The following is a 25,836-nucleotide window of genomic DNA, read 5'->3' on the forward strand; positions in this document are numbered from 1 at the left end:
ATATCAAATCCAAACTCCTCCTCTTCTTCTTCTTCTTCTTCTTCTTCTTCTTCTTCTTCTTCTTCTTCTTCTTCTACCCCTGGCAATTGTTCTCCTTTTCTTACCATTCTCCAACCTTATTATTATTATACCACAGAGCCTAGGGCTTGCCAGTTGGAAGGTAGGCGGTTCGAATCCCCGTGATGGGGTGAGCTCCTGTTGCTCGGTCCCTGCTCCTGCCAACCTAGCAGTTCGAAAGCACGTCAAAGTGCAAGTAGATAAATAGGTCCCGCTCCGGTGGGAAGGTAAATGGCGTTTCCGTGCACTGCTCTGGTTCGCCAGAAGCGGCTTAGTCATGCTGGCCACATGACCCGGAAGCTGTACGCCGGCTCCCTCGGCCAATAAAGCGAGATGAGCGCCGCAACCCCAGAGTCCACGACTGCACCTAATGGTCAGGGGTCCCTTTACCTTTACACTCAGCAATTACTCCAGACTTCCTGAACCTGTCGCTGTGCAGATGTTTTGGATTACAGCTCCCCAGCCCCAGTCAGCTTGGTCAGGGTTGATGGGTGTTGTGTTCCAAAACATCTGGAGGGCAGCAGGTTGGGTAAGGCTGGCATACTCTGAGAAGCAGCCTCTTTGCCAGGCCTCAGGCCAGTAAAGCAAGATGAGCGCACAACCCCAGAGTCAGCCGCGACTGGACCTAATGGGCAGGGGTCCCTTTACCTTTACTAGTTTAGGGAAAACATGTGTAAGTGGGGAAATGAGAGAAGCATGTAAAATTACAAATGGTGTCATATGAGTCAACTCCAGGAGGCCATGGGTGCTTGGGCACCCACAAGAATATAATTTTGGGGTCCGGGTACCCACATAGTCAAGGTCACCAAGTCAGCAGGCAGCAGTGCTGCCTCTGAGAGAGAAGCGGTCCAGCTCCACCTTCCACAGCCAGTAGTAATAATAGTAATAGTAATAGTAATAGTAATTTATTATTTGTAGCCTGCCCATCTGGCTGGGTTTCCCCAGCCACTCTGGGCGGCTTCCAAGAGAACACTAAAATACAATAACCTATTAAACATTAAAAGCTTCCCTGAACAGGGCTGCCTTCAGATGTCTTCTAAATGCCAGGTAGTTGTTTTTCTCTTTGACATCTGGTGGGAGGGCGTTCCACAGGGCGGGTGCCACCACCGAGAAGGCCCTCTGCCTGGTTCCCTGTAGCTTTGCTTCTCGCAGGGAGGGAACCACCAGAAAGCTCTCAGTGCTAGACCTCAGTGTCCTGGCAGGACGATGGGGGTGGAGACGCTCCTTCAGTTATACTGGCCAGCCAGCGAGGCACCCTTTTCTGGGGCGGGGGGAGGCTCAGACACAGAAGCAAGGTCTCTCTGCCTCCGAGTCCCAGCCCCTCCACTGGCTGCGTAGAGGAAGAAGAGGAGGAGCCGCTGCCATCGACTGCCGCAATGCAGACGTGCGCCATTACGCACACATGCCCACATGTAGCATGAGTGCCGTCACACATCCCGTTGTGGCGGCGGGCACCCAAGATCCTGAGGGCGAGTCGGCACCCCTGAAAGGTCTGGGGAAAGTGGGTGCTAGAACAATGAAGCTGTATTGTCCCAAAAAAGTTTTTGATTTGAGTTTCTACTGAAATGAGGCTGCATTTTAATGTTGTATTTTAATCTTGTTTTTAAGTTGTATTTTAATCAATTGTTTTTATACCTGGTGTTAGCCACCCTGAGCCCGGTCTTGGCTGGGGAGGGCAGGGCATAAATAAAAATTATTGTTATTATTATTAATATATGTAGATTCTGGACCAAAGAAAAAGGCATGGCTAAACTCTGTAGTTTGCTCAGACCAGAGGTCTCTGAATATACCAGTAGCTGGGAGTCAGAGGTGGGGCAAGAGTGGCACAGGCCCCGCTTCTGGGCATCCCATAATCATCTGCAAGGAGGACAGGATGCTGGACTTAATAGGCCCTGTTGGCCTGATCCTGCCATCTGCCTCTTCTTACGCTTGATTATTTATTGGTTGCAACAACAACAACAATTTATTACTTCTACCCCGCCCATCTGGCCAAGCCTCCCCAGCCACTCTGGGCAGCTTCCAGCAGGGCATTAAAAACACAATAAAACATCACACATTAAAAGCTTCCCTGAACAGGGCTGCCTTCAGATGTCTTCTAAAAGTCAGATACAGTGGTGCCCCGCAAGACGAATGCCTCGCAAGACAGAAAACCCGCTAGACGAAAGGGTTTTCCGTTTTTCGATGCGCTTCGCAGGACAAATTTCCCCATGGGCTTGCTTTGCAAGACGAAAATGTCTTGCGAGTCTTGAGATTTTTTTTCGCTCCCCACCCCCTTTTTCTAAGCCGCTAAACCGCTAATAGCCTTTTAGCAGCTAATCCGCTAAGCCTTTAATAGCCTTTAATAGCCGCTAAACCGCTAATAGCGCTAATCCACTAAGCCGCTAATAGGGTTGCTTCGCAAGACGGAAAATCCGCTAGACGAAGAGACTCGCAGAATGAATTAATTTCATCTTGCGAGGCACCACTGTAGTTGTTTATTTCCTTGACATCTGATGGGAGGGCGTTCCACAGGGCGGGTGCCACCACCGAGAAGGCCCTCTTCCTGGTTTATATCTCACCTTCTCTTCCAAGGAGTGCACAGTACCGTACACGGTTCTCCCTCCCATCTTAATTAATCCCCACAGCAACAGCCCTGTGAAGGAGAGGCAATGGCTAGCCCAGGGAGCTTTGTGATGGCCGAGCGTGGATTCGAACCTTGGTCTCCTGGGTCCTAGTATGATGCCCTAACCGCTGCACCACACTGTCTCTGATGTACACCAACAATAGATGGCAGGCATGAATGAGTTCTGCAGCCAAATTCCTGAGGAGCGGGACAAGGAAGGGAAAGGGGTGGGTTAAAGAATTAGATTGAAATCGGGGGCACAAGGAGACTGGGCTTGTGGGACCCATTCTGTGGTGCTCGCTAATCTTCCCTCTCTGCTCTGGTTTGCAGCTCCCGGCCCTGATGAACGTGAAAGATAAGCGTCCATGGCTCCTCTTTGCCCTGCAAAACGTGGGACTCTTGGCTGGCTGGGGCATCCTGCTGGTGCTTTCCATCTATGAGGACAGAATCGCACTTTGAGCGCAGCCGGGCACCTCTCGCTTGCCTGCAGGTGTGGCAAGGTCCAGGCTGTCCTTCGCCAGAAACTAGAGGGTGGGCAGACAAAGGCCCAGCTGTCATAATCCTCAAAATCAAAGACTGGGGACTTTCTTTGCCACCCATGCCCACAGCATGGCCTTGAACGATGCCCATGCAACGGCTCCCCTCTCCCTCTTCTCTTATTTATTGCATTTCGACATGCCACCCCAATCTCCAAACGGTGCGCGTTTCAGGGGTTGCAGGCGTGCTTGACCCAGGGTCTGGTCTTCATTTGGAAATTGGGCACAGCAGAGACTGTGGCGTCTCTATGATATATGGTTTATTTACCTGCCTACACAACCTGAGTCTAGATGGTGGGCCGATAGCGGAATTCCAGCTAGGCTTGGTCCCCATCTACAATCTTTACTTGAAACACAATGCCCCCCAAAGCTGGGCAAGGGAATGGTCGTTGGGCCAGTGAAGGGGCCCCTCTGAGTCTCTGGGGCCAGTGCCCAACTTTGCTGACCGCTGGTGTGAATAATAAGGGACAAATTCAGAAGCTAAAAGCTAGTCCTACCTGGATAAATCAAGGGGAGGAAAGCTGCTAGTTCAGGGGTGGGAGACCCGGGGTTCGACCCTGGCGTGTCCTGTTAAAAGCATCTTAGCTGGCGAGGCCACAAAAGGAAGATGCTTCTCTGCTTGGGACCCTGGAAAGACTAGCATGACTTATATTAAGACAGCCCTCTGGGCAGGACACAACCTGGCTGGGCCTGATGGGAATTGTAGTCCAGAACAGCTGGAGCAGCTCCAGCTTGGCAAAATCAGGTGTAATCAGTGGCGTAGCGTGGGGGGTGCAGGGGGGGCCGGCCGCACCGGGCGCAACATCTGGGGGGGGGCGCTCGCACTCGCAGCTCTCTGCCCCTACCTGGCTCACTCACTCTCTCTCACTGCAGTGCTGGCTGTGCGAATCCGATCCGAGCCGCCGGGTCGCCGCCCACTGTGGAGGGGAGGGTGCCAGGCGTGCGGTGCGGTGCGGAGAGAGAGCGAGGGACTATCTGGGGGAGGGACAGTGCAGCGGGGAGGGGGGCGCAAATTACTTGCCTTGCCCCGGGTGCTGACAACTCACGCTACACCACTGGGTGTAATAATTCTGCAGGGATGGATTTAGGGCTATGCTTGTGGGGCACCCGCACTGGGCGCTGAGCCGAGGTGCTGGGCTTTGGGAAGGACGCATGAGGCTCTGACAGTGTCTTAGGGTCCTTCCGCCTCCTTCCAAAAGCCTAGTTAGTGCTTTCCCAGCTTTCCAAAGTCTGGCACCTCCTTACCCACCTTTGGGAAGGCAGTGAGAGGGCTGGGATGTCAAATGTTGGCCTCGCACAGGGTGTTGTCGGGGACTGTGTTGAGGAGGGCTGCACTGAGGAGGAATGGGGGAAGTCCACCCCCCTGCTCCAGACCCTGAATCTTCCCAGGAGCAGGAAGACAGTATAGATTTGGAACAGTGGTTTGTAGAGAGACACAGTTCAGAAGGCAGCAGCTGGGAAATACTGGATGGGGAACAGCTAGGAGAAGAAACATTGGGAGAGAGAGGGTTAACAGATTCACTGTCTCTGGAAAGCATTCCTCCGCTTTCCCCAAGGTCAAGAAGAGCTGAGAAAGCGGCAAAACAGAAAGCACACAAAGCACAGAGGGGACAGACTCAGATTACAAGACGTAGCAGTGATGTGGATTAATAAGGACGTAAGGGGGTGGGATTCTTAATTCGGAGCACCACCATTTCTTTGTTCTCTTGCTGTGATTATTAAAGTTTCTAACTGGTAAGAAGACTCCTTTTCCTTTGTTCTGCTTATTTACTGCCGTGGGGGGGGGGGGACCGATTCCTTGAAGCCTGACAGGTGCCATAGTACTCAAGTCCACCACTGAATTCCACAATCGTTCTTTTATATATATATACACACATTATTATTAATTTTTTAATATATCATTTCCAACAGTCATTTAACATAACATATTATACAATATTTTAGACTTCCGTCAACAACCTCTGAAGATTTTCCGTTCTTTATCACTTGTTCTGCATTTCTTAGTTTCTCCATTACTTTTAATTATCATTAACATTAATAATTCTCTTCATAGTCTTCCTTGCAATATTTCACATAATCCTCCTTGCAGAACTTCTTGCAGTCCTACTAGCATAATCTGTTTATTACAATTCCTTTTCAAATAGTTCAAGTATTTACTCCAGTCTTCTAAGAATCTCTGGTCCCGCAGGTTTCGAATCCTTCCTGTTAATTTATCTAATTCTGCATAGTCCATTCATTTCATTTGCCATTCTTCTTTCGTCGGTAATTCTTCCTGCTTCCATTTTTGTGCCAATAATATTCTTGCTGCCGAATTCCGCAATCGTTCTATGGCTCAATTTCTATGTCACATTTGAGGAGCCGGCCCAACCATTCGCCCTTGGGGTGAAGGAAATTGTCCTTTCCCGCCTTCCTTCGAAAACTCATCTGCTGGGTTTCAAAAGAGAGGTGCTGCTGGATCTCAAATCGAGCCGGAAGATAAGCCTTTTGATTGGAAGACCTGCCTCTCCCCCTTCCAATATCTCTGAGGTTGGCCTGTAGATAATTCAGCGGCAAGGAGTCCACACATTCACTCTGGTCCTTTCCCCTTGCTGCTGCAAATTTGGTGCCTGGAGTCCAGAGAAGAAGCCCAGCCAAACCTGTCAGCATCGCCCTTGAGCCAGTACCACTAACTGGACTCATCCACTTCAGCCCTGACTGGGCTAGGCGAGCTGGGTAGCACTTCCAGAGACCACCTTCTGCACAGGAACAGGTCAAAGTGCTGTGGACTCACAGCTTAGAGTTGTGAGCACCGGATTCACTTCCGCAAGTAGACAGTCGTCCGCACAGCAGAGTACAGCAGAGTCTATAAACAACTCGGAGAGCAGCTCTGTAGAATATTCTCTTTATTCTATAACTACAACTATTATACAACTATATACAGAGCTAAATAGGTCTAAGCATAAAGAATGCTGAACCGCACTGAGTGCCTGCAGCTGCTCTTAGCAGCAACCTTATCTAAACACACAATCTCTCTCTAACACTCTCTCTCTCCGACACACTGACTGACACACTGACCGACTGATGTGGTGCTGGAGCAGAATAAGTAGAGAGCAGAACACGCCTCCTCCTCTCTGCAGAATCAGCAGACTCCTCAGGAGATTCTTGGATATGGGAGGGGTGAAATCTCCTCAAAACCCTCCCTTTTCTCCTTCTCAACATCATCTTCTTTCCGAAGAGTTTTATCTGGGAGCCGTTTATCTGGGAGTTTTATCTGGGAGCCGGGCTTTCTGCCCCCAGATCCATAAGGTTCTGTCCAGAATCCAGATGTCGGGATCTCTCTGCCCTGACCCTGAGCACTGCAACCGTCACGCAGGCTGCGGTAGACCGATGGGTGACTGATGTAGCTCCTTGGTGTGGAATCTACTGTTTCCTGTCTTGTCAATGGTAAAGAAAAATCTGTGGGATTTAAGCGTTTCTCATTCCTTGCCTTGCAATGCACGTTTGGATCGGAGAAAGAGCTTGCAGCTGCAGAGCGGAGGGTGCTAGAGAATAAACCTCTGGGCAGATATTTATGATGGACCTCAAGCCTAGAGGCTAAAATGAGAGACACACAACTCATTTCCAACTGCAAGGGGTGTGTACACGCCTGTTACGGAAAAATCTAGGCGTGAGGCTGCTCAGTCACCCAGCTCATTGGGCCGAGCCCGCGGGTCCCTGTGGAATAAAGGAAGGAGTCCAGCCACCAACCTGAGCCAATAGCTGTAGACCCAAGTTTGTTGCGCAACAGGTTCGAAGAGGAATTTTGAACCCTGAGGATGGGGTGACAAGGACTTCTAAATCTTTCCCACCATATCCCAGAATACAGTTCGTACAGCATCATTGCTACATCACTGACATGTCACAAAAGGGGGGGGGGTAGACAGGGATTACACTAGTTTAAACTTGGCAAACAGGTCCAGACAAGTCCTTGGTACAAGATTAGCATTCCGTAACAACGCCATTGTCATCAAATCATGATTTGTTTGTTTGTTCCCCTGCCCTTCACCCTAAGGTCCCAGGCCAGGTTACAGCATTAAAACACAATATTGAAAACAATTTATAACAACTTACAATCCTAAGGTAAAGGTAAAGGGACCCCTGACCATTAGGTCCAGTCGTGACCGACTCTGGGGTTGCGGCGCTCATCTCGCTTTATTGGCCGAGGGAGCCGATGTACAGCTTCCAGGTCATGTGGCCAGCATGACTAAGCCGCTTCTGGCGAACCAGAGCAGCGCACGGAAACGCCCTGTACCTTCCCGCCGGAGCGGTACCTATTTATCTACTAGCACTTTGATGTCCTTTCGAACTGCTAGGTTGGCAGGAGCAGGGACCAAGTAACGGGAGCTCACCCCGTCGCAGGGATTCGAACTGCCAACCTTCTGATCGGCAAGTCCTAGGCTTTGTGGTTTAACCCACAGCGCCACCCGGAATGCCACTTGTCCTGTATGATACAGGATTGTCCCTTATATCCAGTGCTACCTTTGTAGAAAAAGAGATGCCAGAACTCACCACGAATACCTCCCTCATTCTCTTAGAATGGCCCTGCCCCCCCCCCCCTTAGAGAGTTGCTGGAGCTGAGTTCTGGCTGAAGGAAAAGCCCTAGTGGACAAAATTGTGGCAACTTTTTAGAGAAAGCATTTCTGAGGTTTGATGGCTCATAACACCCCCCCCCTTTTTTTAGTACTACCATAAAATTACCGTATTTTTCGCTCTATAGGACACACCCGACCATAGGACGCACCTTGTTTTAGAGGGGGAGAACAATTAAAAAAAAATTTATCCCCCTCTCTGCTCAGCGCCCCTTCAGCGAAGCGGCAGGAGAAATGGAGCCCCTTCCATTTCTCCTCCCGCTTCGCTGAAGTGGCGCTGCGCAGCTCTCCCTCTCTGCTGAAGCCGGGAGAGTCTTGCTCTCCCGGCTTCAGCAAAAGGAACCCAAAGCCTCTGGAGCGCAGCGTGAGTTCCCGCTGCACTCCAAAGGCTTCAGGCAGCTATCCCTGAAGCCTAGAGAGCGAGAGGGGTCAGTGTGCACCAACCCCTCTCGCTCTTCAGGCTTCAGCGAAAGCAACGCGTAACCTCCGGAGCGCGGAGGGAGCGCTCCCTCTGGCCTTTGGAGGCTTTGCGTTGCTATCGCTGAAGCCAAGGAGCCTGTATTCGCTCCATAGGATGCATACACATTTCTCCTTAATTTTTGGAGGGGGAAAAGTTCATCCTATAGAGCGAAAAATACGGTATATATCAATGGAAAGATAATTTAATGAAGAATGTGGTGGTGTTATGAGCCATCAAACCTCGGAAATACACTTTTTCCGAAAGGTTTCTTCAGTTTTGGCCACTAGTGTATATCAGTGTAAAATGCTGTCCTGTATTGATTAAATAACGTTGTAAACAAAATCTGCCCTTATTTCCTTTATGGGGGACACAAGAGCCCATATAGAGTCCTTACATAGGTTCCCTATTGGTAGGAGAAAATAACAGAGGCCAACCAGAGAATACTGAGAAGCAAAGCAGCCAGTAAGCCTGATCTTTATTGAATTGTTGCAACAGAACAAAGTTGTGCCTGCCCTTTTATAGACATTTTAAATTGCCCGCCCTGGAGTCGAAGACCACCCCCAGAAACCTCACACATACATCACAGAAGGGGTGTAGCCCAAGACCACCTCCCCCGATACATCATACGTACATCACAGAAAAGGCGGTCTACAACAGAAATTTGAATGTTGTTGTTTTTCCTGTCTGCCAGGTTATCTGATAATGCCTTATCTGATTGCCTTTCCTGGTAGTCTGGCCATTCCTTTGAGATGGTGATTACCCAATTCCTGAGACAATGGGAAGGTTCCCTCACCCCCTCCCTCCTTGCAGAGAAAACATTTGGTCAGTTGGGGAGTCAAAATGGTTTCAGGAAGGTCTTTCTGTGCTGCTCCAGACATGTGGTTTATATATTTATGTACGTGTTTGCTTGGTACATTTATGAACATTTATTATATATTGTTGTTGTTGTTTAGTTGTTTAGTCGTGTCCGACTCTTCATGATCCCATGGACCAGAGCACGCCAGGCCCTCCTGCCTTCCACTGCCTCCCGCACTTTGGTCAAACTCATGCTGGTCACTTTGAGAACACTGTCCCACCATCTCATCCTCTGTCATCCCCTTCTCCTTGTGCCCTCCATCTTTCCCAACATCAGGGTCTTTTCCAGGGAGTCTTCTCTTCTCACGAGGTGGCCAAAGTATTGGAGCCTCAGCTTCACGATCTGTCCTTCCAGTGAGCACTCAGGGCTGGTTTCCTTCAGAATGGAGAGGTTGGATCTTCTTGCAGTCCATGGGACTCTCAAGAGTCTCCTCCAAAAGCACTAATTCTTTCGCGATCAGCCTTCTTTATGGTCCAGCTCTCACTTCCCTTCATCACTACTGGGAAAACCATGGCTTGAACTATACGGACCTTTGTTGGCAAGGTGATGTCTCTGCTTTTTAAGATGCTGTCTAGGTTTGCCATCGCCTTTCTCCCAAGAAGCAGGCATCTTTTAATTTTGCGGCTGCTGTCACCATCTGCAGTGATCATGGAGCCCAAGAAAGTAAAATCTCATATATATGAGACCTTAAATTTTTTATAATAATGATAATAATAAGAAGTAGAGGAAGAAGAAGAATGTAATAATAATAATAATAATAATAATAATAATAATAATAATATAAAGAAGAAGAAGAATGTAATAATAATAATAATAATAATAATAATAATAATATAACCCCCCTTTCTCCTCTGCTTCTGCATTCTCTCTTCTCCCTCTCTCAACTCCCCCCTCTTGCTTCTCCCCACATCCCTCCCAGGACAAGGCTTCTTCCATTTGCCCCCCCAAACGCCTCTGCTTGCCTCATCAGTTAAACCCCGCGCGGCAGCTCTACACTTTCCCAGCTCTATCGTTACGTCACGCTCGATGCCATTGGGCCTCCGGCTTGGCGCTCATTCCCCTCCCCGCCAATCAGGACACCGGTTCCACCTCCCGGCCTCGCGGCTGCGCCGAAAGTTCCGGCGGGAGCGGTTTCCTCCCGGACCGGTTATGCCCGCGCACCGCGCCGGCTGAGGGGGAGCTGAGGGCGGGGGAGGTAAGGCCGGGGCCCCGGGATGGGGGGACGGGGGGACCGGGGGACGTCGGGAGAGGGAGAAGCCGAGGGGCGAGGCCGCCTGGGGAGGGGGGAGAGGAGGGGGAGCCGGTCCGGCCCGCGAAGCCGGCCCTCCGAGGAGCCCCGGGGCGGGTGGCCCTTGAGGGCGCCCTTGGGCCCCCGCAGGAGCGGCTCCAGTGAGCGGGGCCCCCTCGTCTGCCCTCCCTCCCCCGTCAAGATATATCATATACTGTGTATATCAAATATATGCCATACATTAGATCATCTGTCTCATATATATATATATATATACACACACACACACATATAAAATCATATATATATATATAAAATTTTATATATATATATATACACACACACACACACACACACACACATATATATATATATATATATATATATATCATACACACACACACACACACACATATATATATATAAAATATACATCTAAAGTGGTGCTTCAGTTTCAGGTTATGAATGGACCTCCAGAATGAATTAAGTACTTAACCCGAGGTACCACTGTATACATAAATCAAATTGTCAAGAAATCTAGAATAGATGTATATTATATAAAGGAAATAAGAAGAGAGAGGGGAAAAGAAGAAAAGGAAAATGCAGAACGATGAAACCAAAAAATTAATGTAACTAAAACTAACTGTCAAACAAAAAGCCTTATTTGATTAATTCAAACTGGTACCAGGGAGAAATCTTGGGTGGATCAAAGATCAGAGTTACCTGGGTTAGCCAAAAATGCTCCCCCCTCCCCATATATTCTGTTCTGGTCTCTTCAGAGGATTGGTGGTCTCTCAGGTGTTGTTGGACCCCAGCGCTCATCAGCCCCAGCTATCAGGGACAATGGTCTGGGATGATGGAAGTTGCAGTCCAACATTTGGAGTGCCACAAGTTTCCCATCCCTGCAATACACTGCTGGGCCATGTCTATGAGGGATTAATTGTGCTAGCCATACTGCTTTAAGCTTATCTGTCAGGTCAGATAAATATAGCGCTACCCCAAAGACAGCTGTCAATCAGGCCCAATGTGTGGATGCTGGGGTGAGGGAAGTGTCTACTGGGAGTAGCTCATGTGACCCCCTCCAGATGTTACTGTACTACAACTCCCACCATCCCTGACCTTTTGCCATGTTGGCCGGGGCTGATGGGAGTTGGAGTCCAGCGCTATCTGGAGAGCACCACATTGGCCATCTTTGGCATCCAGTTGAGGTCCGGGACTCTGGGTGCCTTGAAGGACCTTCATCTCCCAACTTCATTTTATTTCATAAAATCCGTACGCTGCTTGTGGTGTTGTTTTTTTTTAAAGAATCCTCAAAGTGGTTTACTAAGAGAAAAAAACAAGAAAATTGCCTTTAAAAACAACTGTTTGAAACATTCAGAAGATAAAATCAGCAATAAACTAAAAACAGATTAAAACACACACTTACATCCTTCTACATGTCTGAGTAGGCTTGTCTGAATTAAATGTTTTTAGCAAGCACTTTAAAGATTACACGGAAGGCGCCTGCCTGATGTCAATTGGCAGGGAGTTCCAAAGTCTATGTGCTGCCACCCTAAAAGATTGATTTCTTGCAAATGTGGAAGGAGTATTATGTGGCAGCTGTAATATTGCCAGTTGCTCAGGTTGAAGTAGTTGATTCGGCCTATATGGGGTAAGGTGATCTTGTAGATAAACTGGTCCCAAGTTGTGATCTAATAATAATAACAATAGTAATAATAATAATAATTTATTTCAAAACCGCCCAACCCAGCCGAAGCTGGGCTCAGAGAGGCTAGCAACAATAAAAGTAACACAACACTCTAAAATCAATTCATTCTGAAATCAATTCAAAATCTAATTCATGGCAACCATTGGGCTAAAGTTCTGAGGATTACCGAAGAAGGGGGTCAGACTGTGCCCTGGCCAAAGGCCTGGTGGAACAGCTCTGTCTTGCAGGCCATGCGGAAAGATGTAAAGTCCCGCAGGGCCCTAGTATCTTGGGACAGAGCGTTCCGCCAGATCGGGGCCACAGCTGAAAAAGCCCTGGCTCTGGTTGAGGCCAGCCTAACCTCCCTGTGGCCCAGGACCTCCAAGATGTTTTTGTTTGAAGACCCTAAGGTCCTCCGTGGGACATACCAGGAGAGGCGGTCCCATAGGTACGAGGGTCCTAGGCCGTATAGGGTTTTAAAGGTTAAAACCAGCACCTTAAACCTGATCCTGTACTCCACAGGGAGCCAGTGCAGCTATCTATTGCAGGTAACGTAGCAGCAGAGTCCCCTCCTTTGGCTCAGCTAGTTGGCAGATAGGCTGACATCTCTCAGGGCCAGGTCCCGCTGTGGGCTTGTGTCCTGGCCTGCTCGCCGCTTTCCCCACGCTGAGCTGTGCCTTTCTGCAGGGAGCCTGCGGAGATGTATGCCGTGTACAAGCAGGCGCACCCTCCCACTGGGCTGGAGTTTTCCATGTACTGTAACTTCTTCTCCAACGCCGAGCGCAACTTGGTGGTGGCAGGGACCTCTCAGCTGTACGTGTACAGGCTCAACCATGACTCTGAGGTATGCTGGACCGCCTGCTTGGGGGTGATGTATGTTGGGAGGGATCCAGGAGGAAGGGAACCATGGCCTTTGACTTTTGTGGTGGGTGTGCATCTCCTGAAAACAACAGGCCGTGGGTTTGGCAACAACGAAAGAGTTCTTTCCCACAATGTAAAATTGTGGAGCACCTGAAACTGAGTATATAACCCTGCCTCAGACAAGTGGTCTTGACAAATGGAGAGAAGCCTGGCCCAGCAGTGTTGGAGAGCCAGACTTGAACAGGATGCAGCCCATGAGGGTTTCTTCACCCCCACCCCTGCCCAGGGACATTCGCTGATTGTCAGGTTGGCATGGTTAGGAGGAGATGGCATTGGAACCCCCAACAGGCCAAGATTGGGCTGTGGGCCAGAGGTTTCACACCCCTTGGTTCAGGGCTGAGTTTTGTTCTGAAGATTTATTGCTTTCCTGTCCAGCTACGCTCCCGCCTGCCAGCTCTGCTGCTAGCGTCTGCAGTCTCTGTTTTCCAGCGTAGCTCCGGGAGAAAGCAAACAAAGCAGAATGCACAGCGGAATGTGAGAAGGACAGTAAATCAGTCCAGACGTTTCTTCTAATCTAGAAGCTTTTTATTTACATGCCGAACAGTCAAAAACTCCAGCAGAGAATTCGGACATCTTTCTTGGCTGAGAGCCGCAATCCAGCTAACAAAACGAAAGCACTCTTTCATAGCATAATAGCTGACGTAAAGTCCTGGAGAATTTCTCCTGTCCAGTCTTAATGCTGAACTTGTATAAGGCAACTTTCCCTTATTGGCATCCCTGGAAACTGATTTCTACTGCCACCCGACCCAAGCACGGATGTGGCCTTGCAGCCCTCACTGAACTGCATTAGGATGGAAAGTGCCTGTAAGGACTGGAACTGGCTGTCCCTCCGTCCCCGCTTCCAATCTCTCTTACAAACACAGCTTTGTCGTTACGCACCCGCCTTGTCACCTAAAGCAACAAGAAACTACATGCAGGCGAATTCATAGACTTGTGTGTGGGCTGGCAGATGTGCGGAGCGTTCAAACATTCCTCTGCACCAAGTGTAGAAATGCAGCGGAGACTGCAGGGTGAGCAATGGAGCTCCCCCCCCCTTTTTTGCAGGCTATTAACTTTTGTGTGCCGATTTGCAAAGCTGCATGAGCCCCACACCCTGCCCCTCTGCTCTTCTTGTGCCAGATGGTGGTCCTGGCATGGGTGCCTTTTGTGCAATTGCTTCCAGCACTCAAGTAGATTCCCTGGAGCTCTTGTTCTTTTGAGCCGGCCTGGAATTAACGTTCCATTTTGCAGAGAAAGAGTGACGGTGGCCCAGCAGGACAGATTTGCTGACCTGCTCTTTTTTAGAAGATAGAAGGAACCGGCTGTGGCACCCTTTGCAGCAGGGAAGCCTGGAAAACCCTAGGATGGGTGTTTCATCCAGAGCCAAAGAGGCCCAAAAGACAGCTGAAATGTTAGAAATGCATAGTGTCAACAGGGGAGTTGGTTTGGAGAGACCTGGCACAGTCTGAGAGCCATGGAATGATTTGGGTTGGTGCAGTTATGGGGTACGTTATGGTTCTGGGCTGCATCCTAGGGGTGTGCAGTTCTGGGGGTGGAAGGGAAAGCAATGCACAGGTGATGCCCAGATTTGCCATTCTTTGCTTTCTCTCTGGAGCATTAATGCAGCTTTGAGGAATGCTTTGGCACGCTGCCCCCGAAAGAAGGGAGGCACCGGCCTCCTCAGCCAGACTGTGCAGCTGGTGCAGTGCGCCTGCATTGATGCTGCAGGACTGACTGTGTTCCTTTGCTTCTCTTCTAGACCTCGACGAAAAATGACAGGATCTCCGGTGAGTGGGGTGTGGGGAGCTGGGGCTGCAGTGTGCAGGCACTGGGGGCGGGGGGGGGGGGAGTCTGGGCAAAGGAGCTGTGGAACCAGAAAGCCTGTATTAAGAGGTTGCCTTGGAAGAAGGCTGCTTGAAGGAAGCTGCTTCTGCGGCCCCCATGGGTAGCTTAGCTGGGACAGCAGCACACTGAGGGTTCAGGGTTCAAATCACTGGGCAGGCCTGATTTTATACCAGTTTCGGGGAACCACAGAAGGAGGGGAGAGCGATCTTGTGCTTGAATCTTGCTTGTGGGTTTCCCATAAGGGCATCTTGTTGGCCACTGTGAGAACAGGTTGCTGCACTCGATGGACTGCTGGCCTGAGCCAGCAGGTTGTTATTATATTCTTATAGTGGGCTCTGATTTTCTTGCCTGGCAGGCTCTCCCAGGTGCTGTTTTGGGGCCGTAAGTGCTTGGTTGCTTCTGGTGCCAGTTCTCTGGGGCCCCAAGAATGGTCTCTGTTGAAACGAGGAGCTACTTCTAGGCAGCCCTCCAAGCAGCCATTGATCCTGGACCTGTACATACCCAGCTCATGGGCTCTAGCTCTTAAGGGTGGAGCACACACACATGTCAAGATGATTTTGGTGCAGCAGGTTTGGGAAAGATCTCTCTGCCTGAGGCCTGGCAAAGAGGCTGCTTCTCAGAGTATGCCAGCCTTATCCAAACTGGTGCCCTCCAGATGTTTTGGAACACAACACCCATCAACCCTGACCAAGCTGACTGGGGCTGATGGGAGCTGTAATCCAAAACATCTGCACAGCGCCAGGTTCAGGAAGTCTGGAGTAATTGCTGAGTGTAAAGGTAAAGGGACCCCTGACCATTAGGGTCCAGTCGTGGACTCTGGGGTTGCGGCGCTCATCTCGCTTTACTGGCCGAGGGAGCTGGCATACAGCTTCCGGGTCATGTGGCCAGCATGACTAAGCCGCTTCTGGTGAACCGCTGACCTTCTGATCGGCAAGTCCTAGGCTCTGTGGTTTGACCCACAGTGCCACCCACGTCAACAGATGTCTAATTACTGTTTTTCATACGTTTGCTGTTTTTTCTGCAGTCAGGGACTGAAGAGAAACAGCACGGCCACCTGGCCACCAGCGTTGAAACACACTGAGGTTGGCTTTCCATGCTAAGCCCATCTTCTCAGTGCTTATGTAGGCAGGCCTGATGTAAAGACTTCTCTCCCCTTCACCTAAAGCAGAACATTTAGGTGGTCCTTTCACTGATCCTGGTAACGTCCATGGGCTGAGTTCACCTGGGGGCAGGATACAGGCTGGAAGGTTTTGGAGGCTTCTTTCAGGCACAGAAAAACGGGTTGTGGGAAGGGGCTCTGTGTGCAGCAAGGGCCTCAGAGCCTAATGCGCCTCCACTTTCTGTCTTGCGCAGAAGGCAAAGGTCACAAGGAGAAACTCGAGCTGGTGGCCGCCTTCTCCTTCTTTGGTAATGTCATGTCCATGGCCAGTGTGCAGCTCGCGGGAGCCAAGCGAGATGCCCTCTTGCTCAGCTTCAAGGATGCCAAGGTAAGGGGTCGGCTTGGGTGGGGGGCCGCGTGATGCAGAGGGCGCAGGAGCCTCAAGGCAGCCTGCTTGGGGAGCTGCGCATCTTGGAGGTGGTGGAGGGTTTCGATAGGTAGTGGGGTATTATTATAAGTTAGTGGCCCTTGGAGCCTTTCCTAAGGGCCCCTGGCCCCTCGACTTGCAGTTCATAGAATCATAGAATCATAGAGTTGGAAGAGACCACAAGGGCCATCAAGTCCAACCCCCTGCCAAGCAGGAAACACCATCAGAGCACTCCTGACATATGGTTGTCAAGCCTCTGCTTAAAGACCTCCAAAGAAGGAGACTCCACCACACTCCTTGGCAGCAAATTCCACTGTCGAACAGCTCTTACTGTCAGGAAGTTCTTCCTAATGTTTAGGTGGAATCTTCTTTCTTGTAGTTTGGATCCATTGCTCCGTGTCCGCTTCTCTGGAGCAGCAGAAAACAACCTTTCTCCCTCCTCTATGTGACATCCTTTTATAGATTTGAACATGGCTATCATATCACCCCTTAACCTCCTCTTCTCCAGGCTAAACATGCCCAGCTCCCTTAGCCGTTCCTCATAAGGCATCGTTTCCAGGCCTTTGACCATTTTGGTTGCCCTCCTCTGGACACGTTCCAGTTTGTCAGTGTCCTTCTTGAACTGTGGTGCCCAGAACTGGACACAGTACTCCAGTTGACTATGGCGCGCCTCCTGGGTGGCAATTTTGTCTGGCATGAGGCTAAACAAAACAGCCCTGGAGTTCTTAGGCTGAAAGGAAGCCAAGTCCCTTTCCAGACAGCTGTCCAGACCATCGTCAGGAGAAAATGCCTTTGAAAACCAGTTGCTGGAAGCCACAAGGAGGAGAGAGGTTTCTTGTGCTCGAATCATGCCTGCTACTTAGAAGACAATGGAACTCTTAGTATAGCCTTCCACAAGCTGGGACCTCCAGATTTTTGGACTACGGCTCCCATAATCCCCAGCCAGCACCACTTTAGCGAAGGCTGCCTTCATGCACTGTGTGTCTTGCAGCAGTTAAATGAGTTTGTGTTTTGTGAGACAGGAAGAACCGAAGAGCAACCGTGCAAATTGAGGAGTGAGTTGCCTTAAAGCTCTTGGATTACCGGGGTTCTCCTTTAGGCTGGAAAACATGGGCTTGCAGCAGGCAGATCAGAAGTGAATAGGCACATGAGAAAATGTAGCAAGCTTTATTAGGGGAGGGAGGTAATTAGTTTGATTTATAGCCTGGCCCTTCCAAGGGTTCACTGGCGGTCAGGTTGATTATTGCAATTTTCTGCCAAAGAGAAAAATGAAACTCTAACAGATTGCCTCTAATTTCCTTTTTCCTGCCTCCTAGCTCTCCGTGGTGGAATATGATCCTGGCACCCACGACCTGAAAACTCTCTCCCTCCATTACTTTGAGGAGCCAGAGCTGAGGGTAGGTATCCTAAGGCTTGTGAAACAAAATAAAAAAAATTCTTCTACAAGCACCTTAGAGACCAACTAAGTTTGTTATTGGTATGAGCTTTTGTGTGCATGCACACTTCTTAAGATAGTATCTGAAGAAGTGTGCATGCACACAAAAGCTCATACCAATAACAAACTTAGTTGGTCTCTAAGGTGCTCCTGGAAGAATTTTTTAAATTTTGTTTTGACTATGGCAGACCAACATGGCTACCTACCTGTAACTAGAACTAAGGCTTGCACTTTAAGTTTTGAAGGTGCTGTGGGAGAAGCTGCCACCTTTTCTCTTTCATAGCCAAGGGACATTGTCAAATCTCTTGCAACCCCTGAGACTCTTAAGACAGCTGCTGGAATTCCTGTGTGGTGATGATGATGATGATTTATTATTTCTACCCCGCCCATCTGGCTGGGTTTCCCTAGCCACTCTGGGCGGCTTCCAACAAAAGATTAAAAATACATTAAAACATCAGTCATTAAAAACTTCCCTAAACAGGGCTGCCTTCAGATGCCTTCTGAACGTCAGATAGTTGTTTATTTCTTTGACATCTGATGGGAGGGCGTTCCACAGGGCGGGCACCACGACCGAGTAGGCCCTCTGCCTGGTTCCCTGTAACTTTGCTTCTCACAGTGAGGGAACCGCCAGAAGGCCCTCGGAGCTGGATCTCAGTGTCCAGGCTGGACGATGGGGGTGGAGACGCTCCTTCAGGTAGGGCGGCTTCCAACAAAAGATTAAAAATACATTAAAACATCAGTCATTAAAAACTTCCCTAAACAGGGCTGCCTTCAGATGCCTTCTGAACGTCAGATAGTTGTTTATTTCTTTGACATCTGATGGGAGGGCGTTCCACAGGGCGGGCACCACGACCGAGTAGGCCCTCTGCCTGGTTCCCTGTAACTTTGCTTCTCACAGTGAGGGAACCGCCAGAAGGCCCTCGGAGCTGGATCTCAGTGTCCAGGCTGGACGATGGGGGTGGAGACGCTCCTTCAGGTATACTGGACCGAGGCCGTTGAGGGCTTTAAAGGTCAGCACCAAAACTTTGAATTGTGTAAACGTACTGGGAGCCAATGTAGGTCTTTCAAGACCGGTGTTATGTGGTCTTGGCAGCAGCTCCCAGTCACCAGTCTAGCTGCCGCATTCTGGATTAATTGCAATTTCCGGATCACCTTCAAAGGTAGCCCCACGTAGAGCACATTGCAGTAGTCCAAGTGGGAGATAACTAGAGCATGCACCACTCTGGCGAGACAGTCCGTGGGCAGGTATGGTCTCAGCCTGCGTACCAGGTGGAACTGGTATCCCTCTGTCTCCCTGTCCATCTCACCTTCATCTCAGTATTCATTCAAAGCAGCAGCTATTGGAAAGGTGAGCAAGTGCCTGAAATAGAGAGCCATTTTGACCTGTTTGCTTTTTCCGTTAGGAGTGGGCAGCCTTTTGCAGCTGTCCTCCCTTGCGGGGAGCCCCTCACTTTGAATGGCAGCTCTCCATTTCTCAGGGAACACAACCAAGGCTTTTCCCTTCCTGAATCCCTTGCAATTCTGTGCTCATGCCAGACTCCCTTATCCCATTTGGGTAAGCTCTGTGGGTTGAGAGACACCGTGTATTCCAGACCCAAGGGAGCACAGCAGATTAAAAGGAAGGGTCTCCCGCTCCCTCCGTGTTGCCCTGCTCATGGCCTGCTCTCTCTCCCCCCCAGGATGGCTTTGTGCAGAACGTCCACATCCCCAAAGTGCGGGTGGACCCTGACGGGCGCTGTGCGGTGATGCTCATCTATGGCACAAGGCTGGTGGTGCTGCCATTCCGCCGAGAGACCCTGACGGATGAGCACGAAGGCGTCATGGGAGAAGGGTAAGGGCTGCCTTGGGCTCTGCGCTGGCCAGAACGACCAGTACTCAACTGAGGTGGCATTTAAAAGAGTCAGGGTCTCAGAATGAGAGTCTGTCAAGGCTACGAACAGCGGGGCTGTTGTGGCATCCAGTCTGCTTCCACGGTGCCAACCCGCTTCTCCCGTCTACAACAGAGTATCTTGCGCACCGGTGTGCCTGTGTTGAAGGAATCTCAGCCAGGCAGTAAAACTCTGGTACAACAGCTTCTATTCTATGAAGCTTTATCGTACAGCAGCAAACAAACAGTTCAGCCAGGAGAGAGCGAAGACATGATGCTTCTCCTGTCGCAGCCAAAACAGAAAGTAAAAACGTTCACATAACAAAGATGCAAAAACACCCGCAGCCGTCATTTCCCCTTGAGCTGTTAACCCTGTAAGCTCTGGGTATCCTCACAGGGTGGCATTTAGAGGAGAAAGGGGCTGCAGTGCAGGGCGGGACAGTCAGAAAACTGCAAGTAAGGGCTCAAAGGAAGAGTAATTAGTGCCGCATGGCCAGTTTTTCCATCTGTGAAATGGGTACCTTGTGCAGCTCGTGACAGTTTCTCAAGCGTGCCCCTTGGGAACCCTGGAGTATATTTGGCCTCTGTGAACTCTTGTTGCAGCCAGAAGTCAAGTTTCCTGCCCAGCTACATCATTGACGTGCGGGAGTTAGACGAGAAGCTGCTCAACATCATCGACATGCAGTTCCTGTATGGCTACTATGAGCCCACCCTACTCATCCTCTTTGAGCCCAACCAGACCTGGCCTGGGTAGGTCTTGCCTTCCTCCTCCCTCTCTGTTGTTAGCTTTGCCCCAGAACAAGTGCTGGCCAGCTAGCCCCCCGTCGCAAGAAAACGAAACTGGCACTGCAGCTCAGTGCTAGAGCATCTTTTTTGCATGCAGAAGGTCTCCAGCCTGAAATTCTGGAGAGTTGCTGCCAATCAGTGTAGGCATTACTGAGCTAGATGGACCAACAGTATAACTTGGTACTGTTATGTGGCAGCTTCCTGTGCTCATCTGTGTCTGCCTCGAAAATCTAAACTCAGTCTGCAGATAGCCAAGGGAGAGCTGTGGGTCTCAGTACGGATGAATCCCACTGTTGTGTTAGGAAATGAGCTCTGGCGCTGGAGGGAGTCTGGTGCCCTTTGCCAGACGCGGTATGTCAATTCTGGGACAAAACCTGGGGCTTTTGCTTCCACTTCTGTCCCCTTCAATGTTGTTCCCTCCCAAGCACCATGTGACACTTCATTATCTTATATATATATACATTTTTATTGGTTTTTTTTAAATGTATTTCCAACAATAATATAACATAATTTCTTATCTTATGCAATGTTTCAGACTTCCGTTAACATCTCTGATGATTTTCCGTTCTTTATCACTTATACTGCATTTCTTAATTTCTCTATTACTCTTAATTATCACTAACTAGTAATTCTCCTCATAGTCTTTCTTGCAATATTTCAAATACATTGGTACCTCGGGTTACATACGCTTCAGGTTACATACGCTTCAGGTTACAGACTCCACCCAGAAATATTACCTTGGGTTAATAACTTTGGTCCAGGATGAGAACAGAAATCGTGCAGCGGTGGTGCAGCGGCAGCAGGAGGCCCTATTAGCTAAAGTGGTGCTTCAGGTTAAGAACAGTTTCAGGTTAAGAACGGACCTCCGGAACGAATTAAGTACTTAACCCGAGGTACCACTGTAGTCCTCCTTACAAAACTTCTTGCTGACGCTTCATTCTCTTGGAACCTGATGCTGCCAATTCCCGTTTCTCTCCCCATACCGCCGTCCCCAGTTTCAGCTCACCTTGACCGCACCTGCCCCACTTGCCTAGGCTGTGTGGACAGCGATGTCAAGTAGCCGAGCTCTTTCCTTGTCACTCTTCAGGCGGGTGGCTGTGCGCCAGGACACCTGCAGCATTGTGGCCATCTCCTTGAACATCATGCAGAAGGTCCACCCGGTCATCTGGTCTCTCAGCAACCTGCCCTTTGACTGCACCCAGGCCCTGGCGGTACCCAAGCCCATTGGTGAGAGGAACGGTTTCTTCCCGCTTGTTGTGTGGCGAGCGGGAGGTGGTGCAGGCCCTTGTCATGGGTAGAACAAGGTGGCTAGAAGCTGTGAAGATCTTTGGGGAGGGAGGGAGGGTGTTCCATTTTGAGTGGAAATCCCAAATTGTGGCAAAGGTGGTTAGACAGTGCAGGGAGGCCCATAACGCACGTAAGCTCTCAGGTTCAGTTGCCAGTAAAGGTAAAGGGACCCTGACCATTAGGTCCAGTCGTGACGGACTCTGGGGTTGCGGTGCTCATCTCGCTTTACTGGCCGAGGGAGCTTCCGGGTCATGTGGCCAGCAGGACTAAGCCGCTTCTGGCGAACCAGAGCAGCGCATGGAAACGCCGTTTACCTTCCCGTCGGAGCGGTGCCTATTTATCTACTTGCACTTTGATGTGCTTTCAAACTGTTAGGTTGGCAGGAGCAGGGACCAAGCAACGGGAGCTCACCCCATCACGGGGATTCGAACCACCGACCTTCTGATCAGCAAGTCCCAGGTTCTGTGGTTTAACCCACAGCGCCATCCACGTCCCAGTATCTCCCCTTAAAAAGAGATCTTTGGAAAAGGCACGCACCTGAGACCCTTGAACAGCCTCTGCCAGTCAGAGTAGGTGATAATGCCCTAGATGGTCTAGCATATTTTTCAGATAGGGTGTGTGTTCTGGACAGCAGCCTCCCTTACTTTCCACCGGCTTGAACCCTGCGGCTCAAGAGTGACAACTCCGTCTTGGCCTAACTCTCCTCTCCCCTTCCTCCTCTAGGCGGAGTTGTGATCTTTGCGGTGAACTCCTTGCTGTACCTGAACCAGAGTGTGCCGCCTTACGGCGTGTCCCTCAACAGCCTCACCAACGGCACCACCGTCTTCCCGCTAAGTAGGCCTCTCTGCTCTCCTTCCCTTCTATCAAAAAGAAGGTCTAAAGCGCTTCGTATTTTAAAGATCCCTCAACAGTGCACAATATGAAAACAACACACCTGAAAACAAAAATGCAACCTAAAACCAACAAAACAAAACAGAAGCGTATAAACATATACAAAAACAAGTACAACTGAGATGCATGAAATTCGTAGTCAAAGACCAGCGTCCAGTCTCATGAGCCAGAAAAAGTCTGGGCAAAAAGATTTGCCTTTATAAGACATCTAAAGCAACTGATGGCTGCTGCTCTGCATATGGCAAAGGGAAGGGATTTTCAGTGTCGGGCAACAGCAGAGAAGGCCTGTTTTGGGATCACTGCCCTACAATATTCTGCAGGGTTGTGTGCTGTGAGTAGAATTTCCCCCAGATGATCTTACTGATCTTTACAGGAGCAGGTGATCTTTCACAAAGGTCATCCGGTCCCAAGTTGTTCAGGGCTCTATATGTTAACAGCAAGACCTTGAACTTGGCCTGGGAGCTGATCAGCAGCCAGTGTGCTCGCTCAACACAGGTGTAAGTATGTGTGCCTCCACCTGCCCCACTCTGCAACCTGGCCACTCCCCCCCCCCCCCCCACTTTTTGAAATATGGCAACCCAAGGTTACCAGCACATGAATCACAGTGGCTAAGCTATTCCTGTCCAGGAAAGTGTGCTACATTTGATAATAGGTGCTCCTTGCCACAGAGGTTATTGGATGTTGGCAAGCTGCTGGTGGCCCTGGAGGTATGGCCACTGTGCTCCTGATCCTTATGGGCTCAAACTGAGCAGCTAGCTCTATATAGGACCCTTTCCCTGCCCTACCAGTTTTACTTTCCTGTACCCATGAGTGGACAGAAAAGGAGAGCAGCGAACTCCTAACCTCGTGCCCTTAACCAGATGCTGTTCAACAGAGAATACTACCTGTTTTGTCACTTCTGGTGCAGGTTTTAAAACATTGCTTTTATTGGAGAGGCAGGGGTTGGGATAGGGACCACATGGCATCCTTTGCAAACTTTCCAGTGCAACCCTTAATCATTAGGACTAGAGATGTGTACAGTGGTACCTCGGGATGCAAACAGGATCCGTTCCGGAGCCCCGTTCACATCCTGAATAGAACGTAAGACGCGACGGCGCAACTGCGCGTGCGTGGGTCGCGTTTTGCCGCTTCCGTGCATGACACCATTTTGAGCGTCTGCACATGCGCGAGTGGCAAAACCCGGAAGTAACGCACTCCATTACTTCCGGGTTGCCACGGAGCACAACCCGAAAGCACTCAATCTGAAGCACATTCAACCCAAGGTATGACTGTACTGGTGTGTGTACATGGAAAGCTGACACTCTCAGCTTCTGAAATTCTGCCCCGGTTAGCAGGCTGTGAACTCTCGTTGCGAAGCTGGTAAGTGGATAGAACGCTTATAACCCCAAGCAGTACTGCATGAGGGAAAGTGCTCAGACCAGGCTACATCTCCAAAGGGGACAGTAGCAGCGTCCCGAGTCCTGCCCCTGTGTCCTGCTACAGTGGTGCCCCGCAAGACGAATGCCTCGCAAGACTGAAAACCCACTAGACGAAAGGGTTTTCCGTTTTGGAGGTGCTTCGCAGGACGAATTTGCTATGGGCTTGCTTTGCAAGACGAAAATGTTTTGCGATTCCTGGGGGTTTTTTCCGCTCCCCACCCCCTTTTTCTAAGGCACTAAGCTGCTAATAGCCTTTTAGCAGATAATCCACTAATCCCTTAAGCCTTTAATAGCCGCTAATAGCGCTAATCCGCTAATGGGCTTGCTTCGCAAGACGAAAAAACTGCTAGACGAAGAGACTCAGGGAACGGATTCTTTTCGTCTTGCGAGGCACCACTGTACTTTGGGTTCTGCTGATGCCTTCCTCCTCTTTACAGGGATCCAAGAGGGAGTGAAAATCACACTGGACTGTGCCCAGGCGGCTTTCATCTCCTATGACAAGATGGTCATCTCGCTGAAAGGAGGGGAGATGTAAGGTTTCGGATTGCTCTCGGGTCACCAGGCACAATTACCTTTGCCAGCTTCCAGCAGGGAGCTGTTCTGTTCAGACCTGGGATGTTTCTGCTTACAGAAAAAAGAGCTCTGCAGCTCTGCTCACTTGGCCAGATGCAGGCAAGCTGCTTGCTGCTCCCGGTTCTCTTGGACCGTAAACATCCAGCCCATTGGAAAGAGATTCCGCTTTTGATGTTGTCATGTGCTGGGAGGCAGCCTGAGCCTGTAGCTAAGTCAGGCTGACCTCTTTCTCCCCGGGTTCTGTTTCTGCCCCACTCAGTGCAGTGAAGTCGGTAAATATTTCACGGCTTAGCAAATGAATTTAAAGCCTAAAGATGAGCCTGACACGGGTGATGGAGAGGGAAGAGCACATATTTCTTCAAAGCGCGCGCGAGAGAGAAAGAAGTGGAAGAGAAAATGTTTGCATCTGCTAGCTGATGTCTTGGACTATTGGACACCTGGCTCCAGTCTTGGGCAGGGCTGAGTTTGCTTTAGTTGAATGCATGCTCTTTAAACTTAACTGTTCGCAGTGTCCCTGGTGGGTGGGAGTCGAGTGGAACTTGGTTGCCTGAACAGCTGCAACACTCAGCTTTTTGCCGTTTTCCTTGGGCAACTCATTGCAAACCTCTGGAGCTGGACCCCTTCAGGCAACCTAGTTTTGCTTAGTTGCCAGTGTGTGGCCGTTGCAAATATCAGTTAACATAGAGGAGAAAAGTCGTCTTCTAGACCCACCTAAGGAGAGTATGGTAGGGCATGTAAAACAAATAGAAAATTGGCAGTGGGAGAAGGAGTCCCGTGTGTGGTTGGTCTTTCGGCCTTTACCTTGAATTGTGTTGTCTCCCTCTCATAGAATTTTATAGTTGGAAGGGACCTAAGGAATCATCTAGTCCACCCCCTATGCTTTGTGTTCAGTGAGAGAGGGGCCAGTATCCTGGGGTTGAGCCTCCCCAGGCCACCGCATGTTTGACAGGGCTCCTTGCAAGCTTTCTTGCTCAGACACTGTTTGCCCTCTGTCAAAGGGATCCCTTCACCTGCCTCCCTCCCTCCCTCCCTTACCCTAGCTACGTCCTGACCCTCATCACCGACGGCATGCGGAGCGTCCGATCCTTCCACTTCGACAAGGCGGCAGCCAGCGTCCTCACCACTTGCGTAAGCTCCATTGGCAGAGCCAGGGTGGCAGGGTTGGGGGGGAGGTTGAGGCAAAAGCCAGTTGCGTATATGAGATACATGTGATTGCTGAGCCCAATCAGTGGTGCCCCTGCCCTGCTTTGCCTCTGGGCGCCCCCTGCTCCCTTG

The 25,836-nt window shown here is 50.0% G+C and overlaps 2 protein-coding genes across 5 annotated transcripts in view; both read left to right on the plus strand.

The window, feature by feature from the left end:
* The window catches only part of SLC39A4 (solute carrier family 39 member 4), a 55,422-nt gene extending 51,463 nt beyond the window's left edge, over positions 1 to 3,959 (plus strand). Inside the window, exon 12 of one of the 2 annotated variants that reach the window (XM_083449020.1) lies at positions 2,990 to 3,945. In XM_083449020.1, coding sequence (XP_083305146.1) covers positions 2,990 to 3,118 — 129 coding nt within the window. In that variant the 3' untranslated portion in view covers positions 3,119 to 3,945. Of the gene's footprint in view, positions 1 to 2,989 lie in introns of both variants that reach the window. The other variant, XM_083449019.1, reaches the window with a different exon arrangement.
* A 6,239-nt stretch (positions 3,960 to 10,198) lies between these two features.
* CPSF1 (cleavage and polyadenylation specific factor 1) overlaps positions 10,199 to 25,836 on the plus strand; it is a 40,214-nt gene continuing 24,576 nt past the window's right edge. Inside the window, exons 1-11 of one of the 3 annotated variants that reach the window (XM_083448998.1) lie at positions 10,199 to 10,297; positions 12,721 to 12,877; positions 14,693 to 14,720; positions 16,132 to 16,265; positions 17,621 to 17,701; positions 19,419 to 19,570; positions 20,210 to 20,356; positions 21,480 to 21,619; positions 22,403 to 22,513; positions 24,426 to 24,519; positions 25,602 to 25,689. In XM_083448998.1, coding sequence (XP_083305124.1) covers positions 12,734 to 12,877; positions 14,693 to 14,720; positions 16,132 to 16,265; positions 17,621 to 17,701; positions 19,419 to 19,570; positions 20,210 to 20,356; positions 21,480 to 21,619; positions 22,403 to 22,513; positions 24,426 to 24,519; positions 25,602 to 25,689 — 1,119 coding nt within the window. In that variant the 5' untranslated portion in view covers positions 10,199 to 10,297; positions 12,721 to 12,733. Of the gene's footprint in view, positions 10,314 to 12,581; positions 12,878 to 14,692; positions 14,721 to 16,131; positions 16,266 to 17,620; positions 17,702 to 19,418; positions 19,571 to 20,209; positions 20,357 to 21,479; positions 21,620 to 22,402; positions 22,514 to 24,425; positions 24,520 to 25,601; positions 25,690 to 25,836 lie in introns of all 3 variants that reach the window. The other 2 variants (XM_083448999.1, XM_083449000.1) reach the window with 2 other exon arrangements.

Source organism: Podarcis tiliguerta, assembly GCF_965153285.1.
Source record: "Podarcis tiliguerta genome assembly, chromosome: 7".
Classification (NCBI taxonomy): Eukaryota; Metazoa; Chordata; class Lepidosauria; order Squamata; family Lacertidae; genus Podarcis; species Podarcis tiliguerta.